This window comes from Rhodamnia argentea, chromosome 1 (genome assembly GCF_020921035.1).
Source record: "Rhodamnia argentea isolate NSW1041297 chromosome 1, ASM2092103v1, whole genome shotgun sequence".
NCBI classification, from domain to species: Eukaryota; Viridiplantae; Streptophyta; class Magnoliopsida; order Myrtales; family Myrtaceae; genus Rhodamnia; species Rhodamnia argentea.
Genome location: NC_063150.1, coordinates 5,835,468 through 5,847,200, shown reverse-complemented (window position 1 = coordinate 5,847,200; position 11,733 = coordinate 5,835,468). Strand labels below are relative to the sequence as shown.

The window sequence follows — 11,733 nt, the reverse complement described above, 5'->3', positions numbered from 1 at the left end:
ATCATCGACCTCCTGCCGTCCTTCATCTGACACCGGTCTTCGAAAGCCGTGCATACCACGTGGTTCACGCGCGGACCGTGCCGGCCACTTCACCGAATATACTGCCTCGTGCTTCACACGAACTACCGGCAAATTTCCTTTCTTTAGATTCGTCGGGAGTGGACAAGTCCTCGCGAAAGTAGCTATTCTCCTTGTGAATTACCAGTAGACTAGTGGTGCTATCCTCGTCACTGCATGCTCGACCCTGTTGACCCAAAAAAGGCACAAAGAAAGGAAAGTAGGACTTTCTCTGAACCTTTCGTTACTCCTTATGTAGGGTCCGCATGTGGCTCGAAATTTCGCCGTGCGTCTCCTGATGTCTTAATTTTACTTGAATGGTGGCATGTCCTACTCCCTTTCCCTACCGTGACGTTCGATTCGATGAACGGAAGAAGTTAAAATGTCATGTCCACTCAACTGAAACACAAGAAAGAGGGAAAAAATATACTAGAAGTGCTATAATTTTTATACGGTGTTCACTTGAGTGTCATAATTTTCAAAACGTTCACTTAAGTGCCATAACTTTTAAAAATCGTTCACTTGAGTGTCATGTTGACGTGGCAGCGGGAAAAGCTGACGTGGCAGCCGGAAAAGTTACTGTAGACGCCGGAAAAGTTACTGTAGTCGCCGGAAAGATGACGTGGCACTCCGGAAAGTTGACGTGGCACGCCAGAAAAGTTATCGTAGCACTCAAGTGAACGATTTTACTTCGACGTAGCACTCAAGTAAACGATTTTTTAAAGTTATGGCACTTAAGTGAACATTTTGAAAGTTATGGCACTCAAGTGAACGTCATACACAAGTTATGACACTTCTAGTGTACTTTTCCCCACGAGAAAGTGAGGAGTAGCAATATTGTCGGTTTTGTCCGAAAAATCTTAAACCTATTATATTTTTGTCAATTTAATTATAAATTTTTTAATTTTATCAAATCAATCCTACACCTTTTCAATTTTTGCTAATTGAGTATATCCGGCCAATCTTGACTGAAAACTGCCGACATTGACACTTTTAATAATATTTTAATAAATTTTTCGAATTTTTAAAAAAATTTTAAGTTTGTTTTCTGCCTCACTTTTTTTTTTTTCTGGGGCCAGCGAGGTTCTCCGGGGCCCAAATCCACTTAACTCTCTGTCTTCTGCAACCTCACTCGGGTGGTGGTTTAAAGGCGAGTTTAATGAAAACTCCACCGTAGACTTTGGGTAAAAAAGTAGCTGGGCAACTGTCTCGACTTTCCAATTTGGTAAAGGCAGAGGGTTTGAACTCCAAGAGTTTCGGAATGATTTCGCCCAACACAGAACATTCGAGGTCAAAGTAGCCCGTGACTCCGAACCGGCAAGCTTGCCTTGAGGCTGCTGCTTGTTTAGATTTGGTCCATCGTGGATTGGCTGCTACAATAACAAGTGTCATGAGATGTACAGCACTATGATTACGATTTCGCTACCCTTTTGCCAAAAGCCTTTAGTTTTGGCAAGCTTGTTGACACCTAATTTTGTCGGTCTTCGCTAAATTTAATTTATTTTCTCCTTAAGATAAAGGCAGGCCGTGACAAAGCTTTACTAAAATCTCTTTACCGAAGGCACATCCATTGGAGTTTTGTGCTTTAAGCATTTCCAAAATACTAGTATATCTATCTTTTTTATGCCCTTGCCAAACTTTTGAAATTTTGGAAATGGCTTTATTGTGCGACGTCACGGTCAAGTCCGATATCGCACGGACGAAGAGAAATCTAGCAAGCGATGACTGTCGGCGAGGTTGGCCAGCGCTAGATCTAACTTGCCGACAGCTCAAGCCTTATCAACAAAGGTTTGAAGTATTTTTTTTTTTTTTTTAAAAAAGAACATATAACAAAAGTCCTTTATAAGTGTAATTTTTTTCCAAACAATCTTTAAAGCAAAACCCGTTTACTTAAGCTCCGTTTGTTTCGGAAAAAATAGATGATTTTAGAAAACATATTTCCAAAAAATAATCACTAGTATGGCTTGTCGAAATAATTAATCAATAAAAGTATTTCATTATTGTCAACAACTTGTGTATAAACATCTTCATCAATGATGAAATTTTTGATAACTTATTCGTTGCTATAATCGATACGAGTGACTATTTTAAAAGAAAATACTTTCTAAGTAGTCTCATTATTTCACGAACCACACCAAATGCCATGGCAAATTGAATTCTCGCAAATCATTAAATTATCGCAAATCAATCAACGAACCGAGCCATGGCAAATTGACCAATTAATTACGTATCTTCTACTATGGAATGTTCGTTCACAGCTTGAAGGTTCGAGGTTGGCCCATCGATTACCGTAGCCCCAGAAAGACACTTGCAGCAAGGAACCCTCTCCGAACAAGGGTTCGTGCAGCTAGGCGACGTTGCACAAGCCGTCCAAAAATTCGTTGAAGGCGCGAATCAAACTCGTGATCTCGTGAGAAAAACGTAACATCTTTCATCGCCAGACCAGTCACATTTTGTGGTCCACAATGAGGTGGAACTAGGCATTCTTTCACCGGCTCTCCGCCATTGTGCGAATTCTCCGAACTATTCTATTTCCATTAGCTTTGCCTTTTCTATCGTACTTTAACGCGGTTCCAATAGCGTGAATGTGGCACCATCATCATTCATCCGTGGTATAATGGCTTCCTTTTTTTGTTCTTTTGATTACTAATCATGATCATGACTTTCCGCTCTAGAATAATGTTTGTGATGATGCCATTGGCATATTCACGTTATCTCAATAAATCCTTCTTCACTTTGGCGGAAATTCCAATTTCCAAATGCCACTTGTCGGGTGGCTCAAAGTTGTCCAATGGGCGTGCATGGCAACACTTCTGCTTTAGAAATCAACTGCTGGCCGGAAGTTGATTTTTCTACTTATTGAGAGAAGTAAATATTTTTTTTTAAGTGGCTCTAAAACTGATTCTGAAGCAAAAAAAAAAAAAAAAAAAAACTCTAAAAGTAGAAAAATAAAGTTGTGTAACCAAACGAATTTCTATTTTAAAAGTTGTGTTATCAAACGTATTTCTACTCTATAAGTACTTTTGGAGCATAAATTCTACTCCATAAGTGTTGTCATGCATGCCAGCCATCCATCCAATTTATAAAATATCAAATTGCTTTTCATTAAAAAAAAATTAATAACTTATCCTCTCAAGTATTCATAATTCATCATATAGTTTTGCAGACTAAGGCTGCACATAAAAAACGTAATGTTTGTGTATTTTAATTTGATTCTTAAGTTCTACGAAATGTAAAAATTATATTCATGTATATCAAATTAGCATCACATAACACATTTACTGCAAACAAATTTTTCTCTCATGAAAAATCTCAAAACTTACAATCCGTTAACATTCTACCCAATATCACGTTAACAATACACATGACAAACACTGCAAGACGCATCTGACATGGGATAAGTATATTGCAAGTGTCATAATTTGTGTATAACGTTCACTTGAGTGCCATAACTTTTCTTTCGCTCACTTGAGTGCCACAATTTTGAAAAAACCATCACTTAAGTGCCATCGCCAATTTGCCCCATTGGAAATCCTACGTGGAAGTCGAAAAATCTAACGTGGCATCACCGGAGATTTTTTTTTAATTTTTTAACATACACGTGGATTTTTATTTTATTTTTTTAGGTATTTTGACTTTTTTTTTTGTTGTTTTTTTCCATTTTTCCCCTCTTGGCCAGCGAGGGTCACCGTGAGGGCCCTAGTCGGCCACAGCCAGCTAGCCCAGGGACAAGGGTCGCCTCGCCCTTGGTCAGGGGAGCCACGACGGCCGTCGCAGCTGCTGGCCATGGGGAAATCTATTTTTTTTAGAACATATAAAAATAAATAAAAATAAAAAAATCCATAAAATATTAAAAATATAAAAAAATCCACATGTCACTGAAAATAAAAAGTCCACGTAAGACGATTTGCTGGAAATGACACTCAAGTGAATGATTTTGCTTCGATATGGCACTTTAGTGAACGAAAAAAAAAAGTTATAGTACTCCCAATGTACTTATCCTTATGACATGAAGATAGCCAAATTCGACACGAAAAATTCACTCGTTTTGACATATATGCATTTTAACGAGATACTGGACACCATGCTGATTGAGGTAAATTAAAATTAAGGGTATTGGTTTAGGATTTTTTGTAAAACAAAAGTTAATTTAGAGCAAACGTGTCAAGGAGTTTCCCGTGTTTTTACGAGAGGTTAATTAATTTAGGGTAAAAATATTACATGTGCTGATTTGAGATTTTTAATTGTATTAACACAAAATAAACTCTATAAAAAGTCTAGCATGTTGCTTCTTCTTCCTCAGAAGAGTCCATCGCCAGCTGTTGGCTCTCTTATCTCTTGACTATTCTTCATTCCCACCCAGACATCATTCATGTCCTCCTGGTCTCTTCCTCCATCGCCATTGGAGTGCCTCGTTGTACGTCCTCGCCACACGCTCTTATTGCATACATCCTCATTCATGCCACGTCTAAGCAGAGGGCACAAAAAAGTTCATTACCTCTCTTCAGATCCTCGAAGAAAACGAAATAAAGAAACTTCCCCCCCAAATGCGATTGATGTTTGTGTTTTCTTAAACGCAGGTGGGTTTCGGTGGGATTTGTCTGGATTACCTGGCTGTTCTGTCCACTTTCCCCAAGCCTGATGACAAAACCAGATGCAGGAGCATGAAAGTATCTTCTTTTTTCTTTCCTCTGTGGTTTCTTCTTAATCTGTTCCTTTGGCCTTTCATAGCTATGGACTTTGTGTTTTTTTAAGTGGTCTGAGCTGACTGATTTTTGCATGGGAAGATTGTTCTGGGTGTCGGTTTGTGTTCTTTTGTAACTTATAAGGAGGCTCAAATCACTGAGAACTACAGGGGGAGCTGATGTCTTCCTCCCGGAGAGCATGCCAAAGGAGCCTGAAATTTGCAGAGAAGTTATTGCTAATTGCCTGAAGTGAGAAGGATGGTATTAACAGTACGACGCTCACTTTGATGTTAAAATTATTCGAACGATATTCAAGTGTCACAACTTTAAAAGAGCAATCGCTCTAGTAGTGAAAATCTGACTGGTCCATCGGAGTCACTTAAATGCGGGCTTCTAAAAAGTTTTGGCACTAAATTGAAGGTTCATTAAGTTTTTGGCACTAAAATTATAATTCTTAGGGTCTTGGCACGAATCATTATGGAATTGTGAGGTGCGTAATTTATGTTCTGTATAGTGTCGATAAATGTATCAAACTGTTCACAAATTGAGAAATTCCTTTAAATTGGTTTCCAAACATTCCCTAGCAGCGATCCCTTGCAGTTAATATTTGCATAATGCTGCAAGTTCTGTTGTCCCATCTCAAAACAGAGCAAGGTCGAAGAAGGAAACAAATTAGCAGTTACTGAGAGGTGAAGAAAGTTGCACTTACTTCCCCTTTTTTTCTTTTTGAAGAACAAATTTACATCATTGCGAAAACGCATTTAAGTGAGTCCAACAAGCCACGTCAGATTTTTCAGCAAACCAGGTCAACCGGGTCACTTAAGTGATGGCTTTTTAAAAGTCATGTTACTTAAATGATCGATTCAAAAGTTTTAACATGAAAATGGGGTTGTTACATACATACGATGTGGTCCTTTTCCATAAGTGAAAGTGTTCCGAAGATGTCCAGACCGTTTGTGTCGTTGATGCAGAGCATACATTTTCTTCGCACCGGATGAAGTACGAGTAGTCCCTGGGTCATTCGTCCTGTGGCTTAGTCTCATGTCTCGCGTTGTCCATTAGATTCGGGCGATACTTCGAGAGCCCGGGATTCATCTACCCAAGATGGGTTTCCTTGACGTCAAGGAAAAGGGACATTGAATGATAAGAATTTCACCCGACTATTGTTAGATAGAAGAGTCACGTGATTCAGCAAGTTCTCATGATAAAGAGTACATAGAGAAGCATAGTGAGGATCACGCATTGTAGCTAGGAGAAGTTGCATACGAAATGTTATTCTGCTTTGTAATATAGATGTTGGAAGGTGACGAACCTGGAGAAGAAGTGCAAGGATTGAACAGATATAAGATATCAGGAGGAGGAAATCTGTTTTCTTTCTCTTCGCTTATCAACGTTAGAGTTAATCAGTTCTGATCATTCGAAACGCTTCTCGTTCATGTTGATGTCATGGACCAAAATTGTATGCAAGCAATGATGCTTTTAAGACAATTGGATTCCTGGAGCAATCTTTAAACCCATTGTCTACTGTTAGGTTCAAGGGGGCGGAGATGTGGCGAACGCTTTAACTTGTTTGGCTCGTCTGGGCGTGACAGCAAGGCTTATTTCTAAGGTTTAGTGGTTGGCTTTTCTGTCAATTCTTCCAGTCACATGTCTGATTGGTACCCTTAGACGACTGCATTTGGATTTTCGGCTAAACATTCTCTGCATGTTTTGTGAACTCGCTAGATTGCGGATGACGTCCACGGTAAGAGCCTGTTGGAGGAGCTAAGGGCTGATGGTGTAGATGCCTCTTTTCTCGTGGTAAGCTTTAGACTGATACCTTTGACATTTAAGGGAGCATCTCCTAGTAATCATCTGCATATGCTTGGCAAATGATTAGCTTCTGCACTAAACAGGAGCAGATTATCTAGCTCAAACCCGTTTCTTCATCGGCATACTCTCGAAAAGATTCTAGTTTTAGTCGTTTGGAGATCATTTCTTTCCTACACGGGAATCTTCTCAGCTGCTTCCAAGTTTTTGCTCAAGTAACTGATCTGCAGTTTCTTCAATGTAGACTTCAGCAGAAAGAATGATCTCACTGTGAAACTAATTCCGGCCCTAGTTGTTTCCTAGAAGAGCAATGCATCTTGTACCCCCGAGTAAATTTTTTCCTACCTAAAACCTTTCCTTTTGTCCAGGTTGCCAAGGATGGACGAACGCCGTTTTCCTATGTTATTGTTGACCAATCAACGTGAGGTCTTTTCTTCTCTTAGGATGAATTTGCTTGAGTGAATGAATTTTCCGCGAATTGGTTTTGTGGACTTTCACGGGTTTGGTTTGCTGAAAATGTTCAATCAACAGAGAAATCAATTGTGGTAAAAGAAATGCACGCTTAAAGCTAGGAAGATAAATTCCTTTCCTTTATCATTGAATTTTCACCGAAACAAACACGCCCTTAAAAGTATTGTAAGCCTGTTTGAGCAATTGAGCTTCTCTATCATAGCATCTTTTATGTTGGAATTTGACTTCGTGATATCAAGAATAGGATACTGGTTTTTCAGTGGCAAAATCAGTAGATGATGGATGCTTCTTTCATGTTCCTAATTCTGGTTCATTCAATGTTCAGTGGCCTTTTCTTAGCTCCGGACTCTGGTTCATCTTTTCCGCAGAAAGAAAGTCATTTAACACTGTCATTTCTAAGAGTTCAAAGATGCTTTTCCCTCTGCAATTCACATGCGCTCAAATTCTGAAAAAGAGACAGAAGTTAGGGTAGTTATCGGGATACCATGCCAAACGTCCTATTGTGTTACTTTGTACTGTATGATTTCTCAGAACAAAATGCGTTTGCTTATGGCTATTGACTTTGATGAGACTTTCAGGAGAACACGTACTTGCATTTTTACACCGGGATTCCCTCTCATGGAACCGGCTGACGTTTGCCCAGGCTTAACATCTGCAGTCAAAGGAGCAAGATTTGTCTACTTTGATGCAAGATACACAGATACTGCAGTAGTTGTTGCCAGAGAGGTATAGTCATCTTATTTACTTACTTGCTTGGGATAAGTGCACTAGATGTCCTAAAATTTGTCGAGTAATTGCAATCGAGTCCTAAAACTTGTCAAAGTTGCGTAATCAAGTTCTTCCTTTAACTTCGTCCAACTTGGCTAACGAAAAATGCTGATAGGCCACAACTATTGCATGAATAGCATCTCTCTCTCTCTCTCTCACTCACTCACACACACACACACACACACACCTACGCACACGAGAGTGAGCAGAGCCACTTTGGGGAAGGACTTGGTCAATTCACATGAATATTCCAACTTCCAGACTGCTTGCATGAAGTGGATAGAGCAGACTAGGCTCCATATTTTTAATGGATTTTCAAGGATAACTTTTATATTTCAGAGATTCTAGAGTATGTTGTGTGGTTCAAACACAGTTTCCAGTTGAAAGATGAAGATGGCTTCTAATGGCCATTTGCTGTGTGAAACATTTTCTTTTAACATCGATGGTTCCTATTACTGTTTCGCATGGAACTTTTATATTCAATGCTACTTTTATCCCTAATGAGTGGGTGTCTGTGTGTCAGTTTCCTGAATTAGAGATGACATTTTACTTATGGGGTTAACTAGTCGAAGTATTTTTATTAACTTAGCAGCCTGCTAGAATGGGTGATCTCAGGGATCTTTTGAGATGGTGTTCTCGCTACCTAAGTCTTTACACATTTTATCAATTAAGTCCATCCAGCCAATTTAGGCCTGAAATCAATTAAATTCCGGGAGACTTCATGAAGTGCTTCTTTCTGAAGTGAATTCCAGCAGTCCTATATGGCATAGCCAGTGCTGACATTAACATTTTCTATAATTTTTTTCTTTCTCCTTTTTTTTTTCCTTTCTCTTCTCTTTCTGCCAATGGCGGGTCGCCAGCCACCAGCCGTAGGCCCTGGACGGTGAGGGCTGGCCTTGCCTGGGCGACGGTTAGAACTTCCGGTACACTTTATTACTATTTGCTTCTAGCTTCTGTTGGTACTTACTATATGAGATACAGTAGATTAGGAATTCTCTCCCTTGATTTGTTTCGGAGCAATTGTTGAACACTCAAATTCTAAGACTGCATCTCATTTGTGCATGCAGGCAGCAAGGCAAAATATACCCATTCTCCTCGATGCGGAAAAGAGAAGACCGGGATTGGATGATCTTCTTGACTTATCCGATTACGTCGTATGTTCAGCCAAATTTCCAAAGGTAAACCGACTATAAGTAAGTCCTGTCTGTCATTGATTCTTGAACTCTTGGCAAGATGATATAGGTGCTGATCATCTGCTCGGATATACATCTGATATCTAACTAATTATTGTCTGTTGAGGAAACTTTTCTGAGTTTTTCTTTACTGAATGCTTTTGCTAAGAAACTCGTCACGCTACATCGCGCGTGTCACTTGTAGTATATCCATATTCCGCAAGTTTCTTCTGATGCTTCGTTCTAAAGGGTTGGAGTGGTTTATTGGAGGTTTCTCCGCTTCGTTTGTATGTGCTTACTGACTGTTCAGTTTGTCAATGAACTCTGAACTCAGACACGATTTTTCTGTACAACAGGCATGGACAGAGGCACCATCTATGCCCAGTGCCCTTATATCCATGCTTCTTAGATTACCAAAACTGAAATTCGCCATCGTGACCTTGGGGGAACATGGATGCCTGATGCTGGAGAGATCATCAGAAGGTAAGTTCGGGACTCCAGCCATCAATTTCTTTCCCCCCCATATGCGAGAATGCCTTTAACTGATGCTTACTTGTAACTTTATGTCCAGCAGAGAACCCGCTGATGGGCGAAGAAGATGCCGATAGCTTATTGCATTCTTTGGAGCAAGAAAAAGATGATAGTGTAGCCCCACCAATGTGCATTTCCTCAGTAATGTGCTTCTCTAATCGATGTGAAAAAAACTTGCTTGTTGTGTTGTCATTGTGTCTAAGGCCAGTTACACATGCAAGAACAGCATCCCGTGGTGAATTCAACCATTTCCATATAACATCCACCGGTAATAAGTTTTGGATCATAGGAAGTCGCTTAGTGAAAAATTGGATTATGAGATTGAACCTGCCAACCAATTGCATAATTCAATGTGAACAAGCTGCCTCCAACTTAATCTCTTTTTTGAACTTGTTGCCAGATATCTTGTTAGCTCTACTCTTGAAAATGCTGGTTATACTTTTCCTCTAGCCACTGTTCATGTCAATCCTCTATGCTTATAAAGCAAAGCAGTCTAGGAAATGCAGCCTGATTCGATCAAAGTGCTCATGTGCTAATGACTTTAAAATACAGCATGAACTCTCTTCTTGCTTCCCAAAACTGCCATACAATCTACATTGCATCCCAGTACCGTACCTTGCAACTAGGATCATAAATATATGATGTTTAAACACAATTTAAGCAGTCTCGGATGGGAGTTGCCTCGCACAAACTACATTCCACCATGATCCCTGAATGGAAGGCTGGTTTTAATTTAGTACAACAGCTGCTTTGTCCCGATTGCTTCATTCGTTTGGCGTAACTGGGGGAGAAAAATATTTTGGCAATTTTCAGCACTTACATATCTGTCATTGCTCAAAGGCAGCTCTGCAGTTGCTGATAGTTTGATAGTACTTTCCGTGTTAGAAGCAGGCAACACTATTAGCGCAGAAATTTGGTTTTGCACTTGAAGTACTGTCTTTTCCCACGCTGTTTCTTTGTTTTTCAGCTTGGAAAAATGCATTACATTGTCTGGTTTGCAAGGTTTACATTGGAATAAAAATTAACCACCGATTGTTTTCCCTAGCAGAGAGTGGCGAAATTGAAAGCAAACGGAATTGGGACATTGACCGGTAGATTGTTCGTGTGCACAGCTGAGAAAATACCACCATCAGAACTAGTTGACACAACTGGCGCCGGCGATGCTTTCATCGGAGCTATTCTCTATGGTAGGCTTAAATTATATTAGAAACTCTTGGCTTGTTTGTGCAGTTAATCATACTTCATCATCATATTGGGATAACAGAACTTGGTTGCTCACACCATGTCTTAACTAATTGTTTCCCCTTACTCATATTCTGTCATGTGATAAAATGACAATGAAAATCATAAACCCGGAGATCATTGTACAAATATCGCAAGCTTGGCCAGACCATGGCCGACCTATAAATGTGCTGATGCATCAGTTCTCTCAGATGAAGTCCTTGACGTGCTTTACTTTCGTTCTCGTTCTTGCAGCGTTGTGTATGAACATGCCCCCGGAAAAAATGCTTCCATTTGCTGCCACGGTGGTAAGTAGACTGTCTTCCATCGAATTTTATGAAGTGATGAGAGAAATTGCAGTTGCTACCTGGACAGTGTCTAAACTTAGTCAAATCAGATCAAAGATAGGAATATCACATAATGTTGTCATATTGATCTCTTCTGAGTTGTTCCTTTCATCGTGCGGTTTTTCAACTCTAGGCGGCTGCCGGGTGCAAGGAATTGGGGGCTAGAACTGGTCTTCCCTACAGGAACGATCCATGTTTGGCTCCGTTTTTAGGACAAACGGGCAAGTCTGCGAAATCAAACGGAGAATGCCTTCCGTGTAACGGTCACGTCATGTTGCACACCAATATGGTATCGGCATCTGGTTGTGCGTCAGGTGTTTGAAGAAGAAGATGCAATCAATGCGGACACTTTTTTATGTAATGCAATTGGGTACGGTACTGCTAAATTGGAATAATGAAGCCCTAAACTTTTAGCATAAGGTGTAACTCAATCCTTAAACCTTTACTAGAACGTGATCAGTGTCCTAAACTTATGGTGAAAAATGCAACCGAAAGCTGCCAAAGGCAAACTTGGCAGTGTTCCTCCTAAAGGACTTGATTGCACTTATTTCCTTTATGAGCATTGCATGCATACACATAGAAAATGCAATTACCACGGATTAATCCTTTCAAATTTTTTAATGTTCTCGATACTGATTAGCGTCGTGAAAAAACAGGTGATTGATAAACACG

General features: G+C 39.9%; 1 protein-coding gene across 6 annotated transcripts; it reads left to right on the top strand.

Annotated features, from left to right (window-relative positions):
• Positions 1-4,323: 4,323 nt before the first annotated feature.
• Positions 4,324-11,422, top strand: LOC115754547 (ribokinase-like). Of its 6 annotated transcripts, none has more exons than XM_030693599.2 (12): positions 4,324-4,474; positions 4,638-4,727; positions 6,274-6,351; positions 6,468-6,542; positions 6,920-6,972; positions 7,601-7,748; positions 8,858-8,968; positions 9,319-9,445; positions 9,534-9,634; positions 10,542-10,680; positions 10,970-11,022; positions 11,195-11,422. In XM_030693599.2, exons 1-12 carry the CDS (start codon positions 4,430-4,432, stop codon positions 11,381-11,383), a joined length of 1,209 nt encoding a protein of 402 aa, XP_030549459.1. In that variant the 5' UTR covers positions 4,324-4,429; the 3' UTR covers positions 11,384-11,422. The 6 variants fall into 6 exon arrangements, with proteins under 6 accessions (XP_030549459.1, XP_030549461.1, XP_048137450.1 ...); XM_048281480.1 differs by having other exon boundaries at positions 4,355-4,546; XM_048281482.1 differs by having other exon boundaries at positions 4,361-4,546; positions 9,537-9,634.
• The last annotated feature ends 311 nt before the right edge of the window (positions 11,423-11,733 follow it).

What these genes read in the sequence shown, in the direction of transcription:
- LOC115754547 (XM_048281480.1), top strand. Translation starts at nt 4,430, where the DNA reads ATGTCCTCCTGGTCTCTTCCTCCATCGCCATTGGAGTGCCTCGTTGTA. An exon ending in GTTATTGTTGACCAATCAAC is followed by an intron (nt 6,973 to 7,600) that starts GTGAGGTCTTTT and finishes TGAGACTTTCAG; the next exon opens with GAGAACACGTACTTGCATTT. An exon ending in GTTCAGCCAAATTTCCAAAG is followed by an intron (nt 8,969 to 9,318) that starts GTAAACCGACTA and finishes TCTGTACAACAG; the next exon opens with GCATGGACAGAGGCACCATC.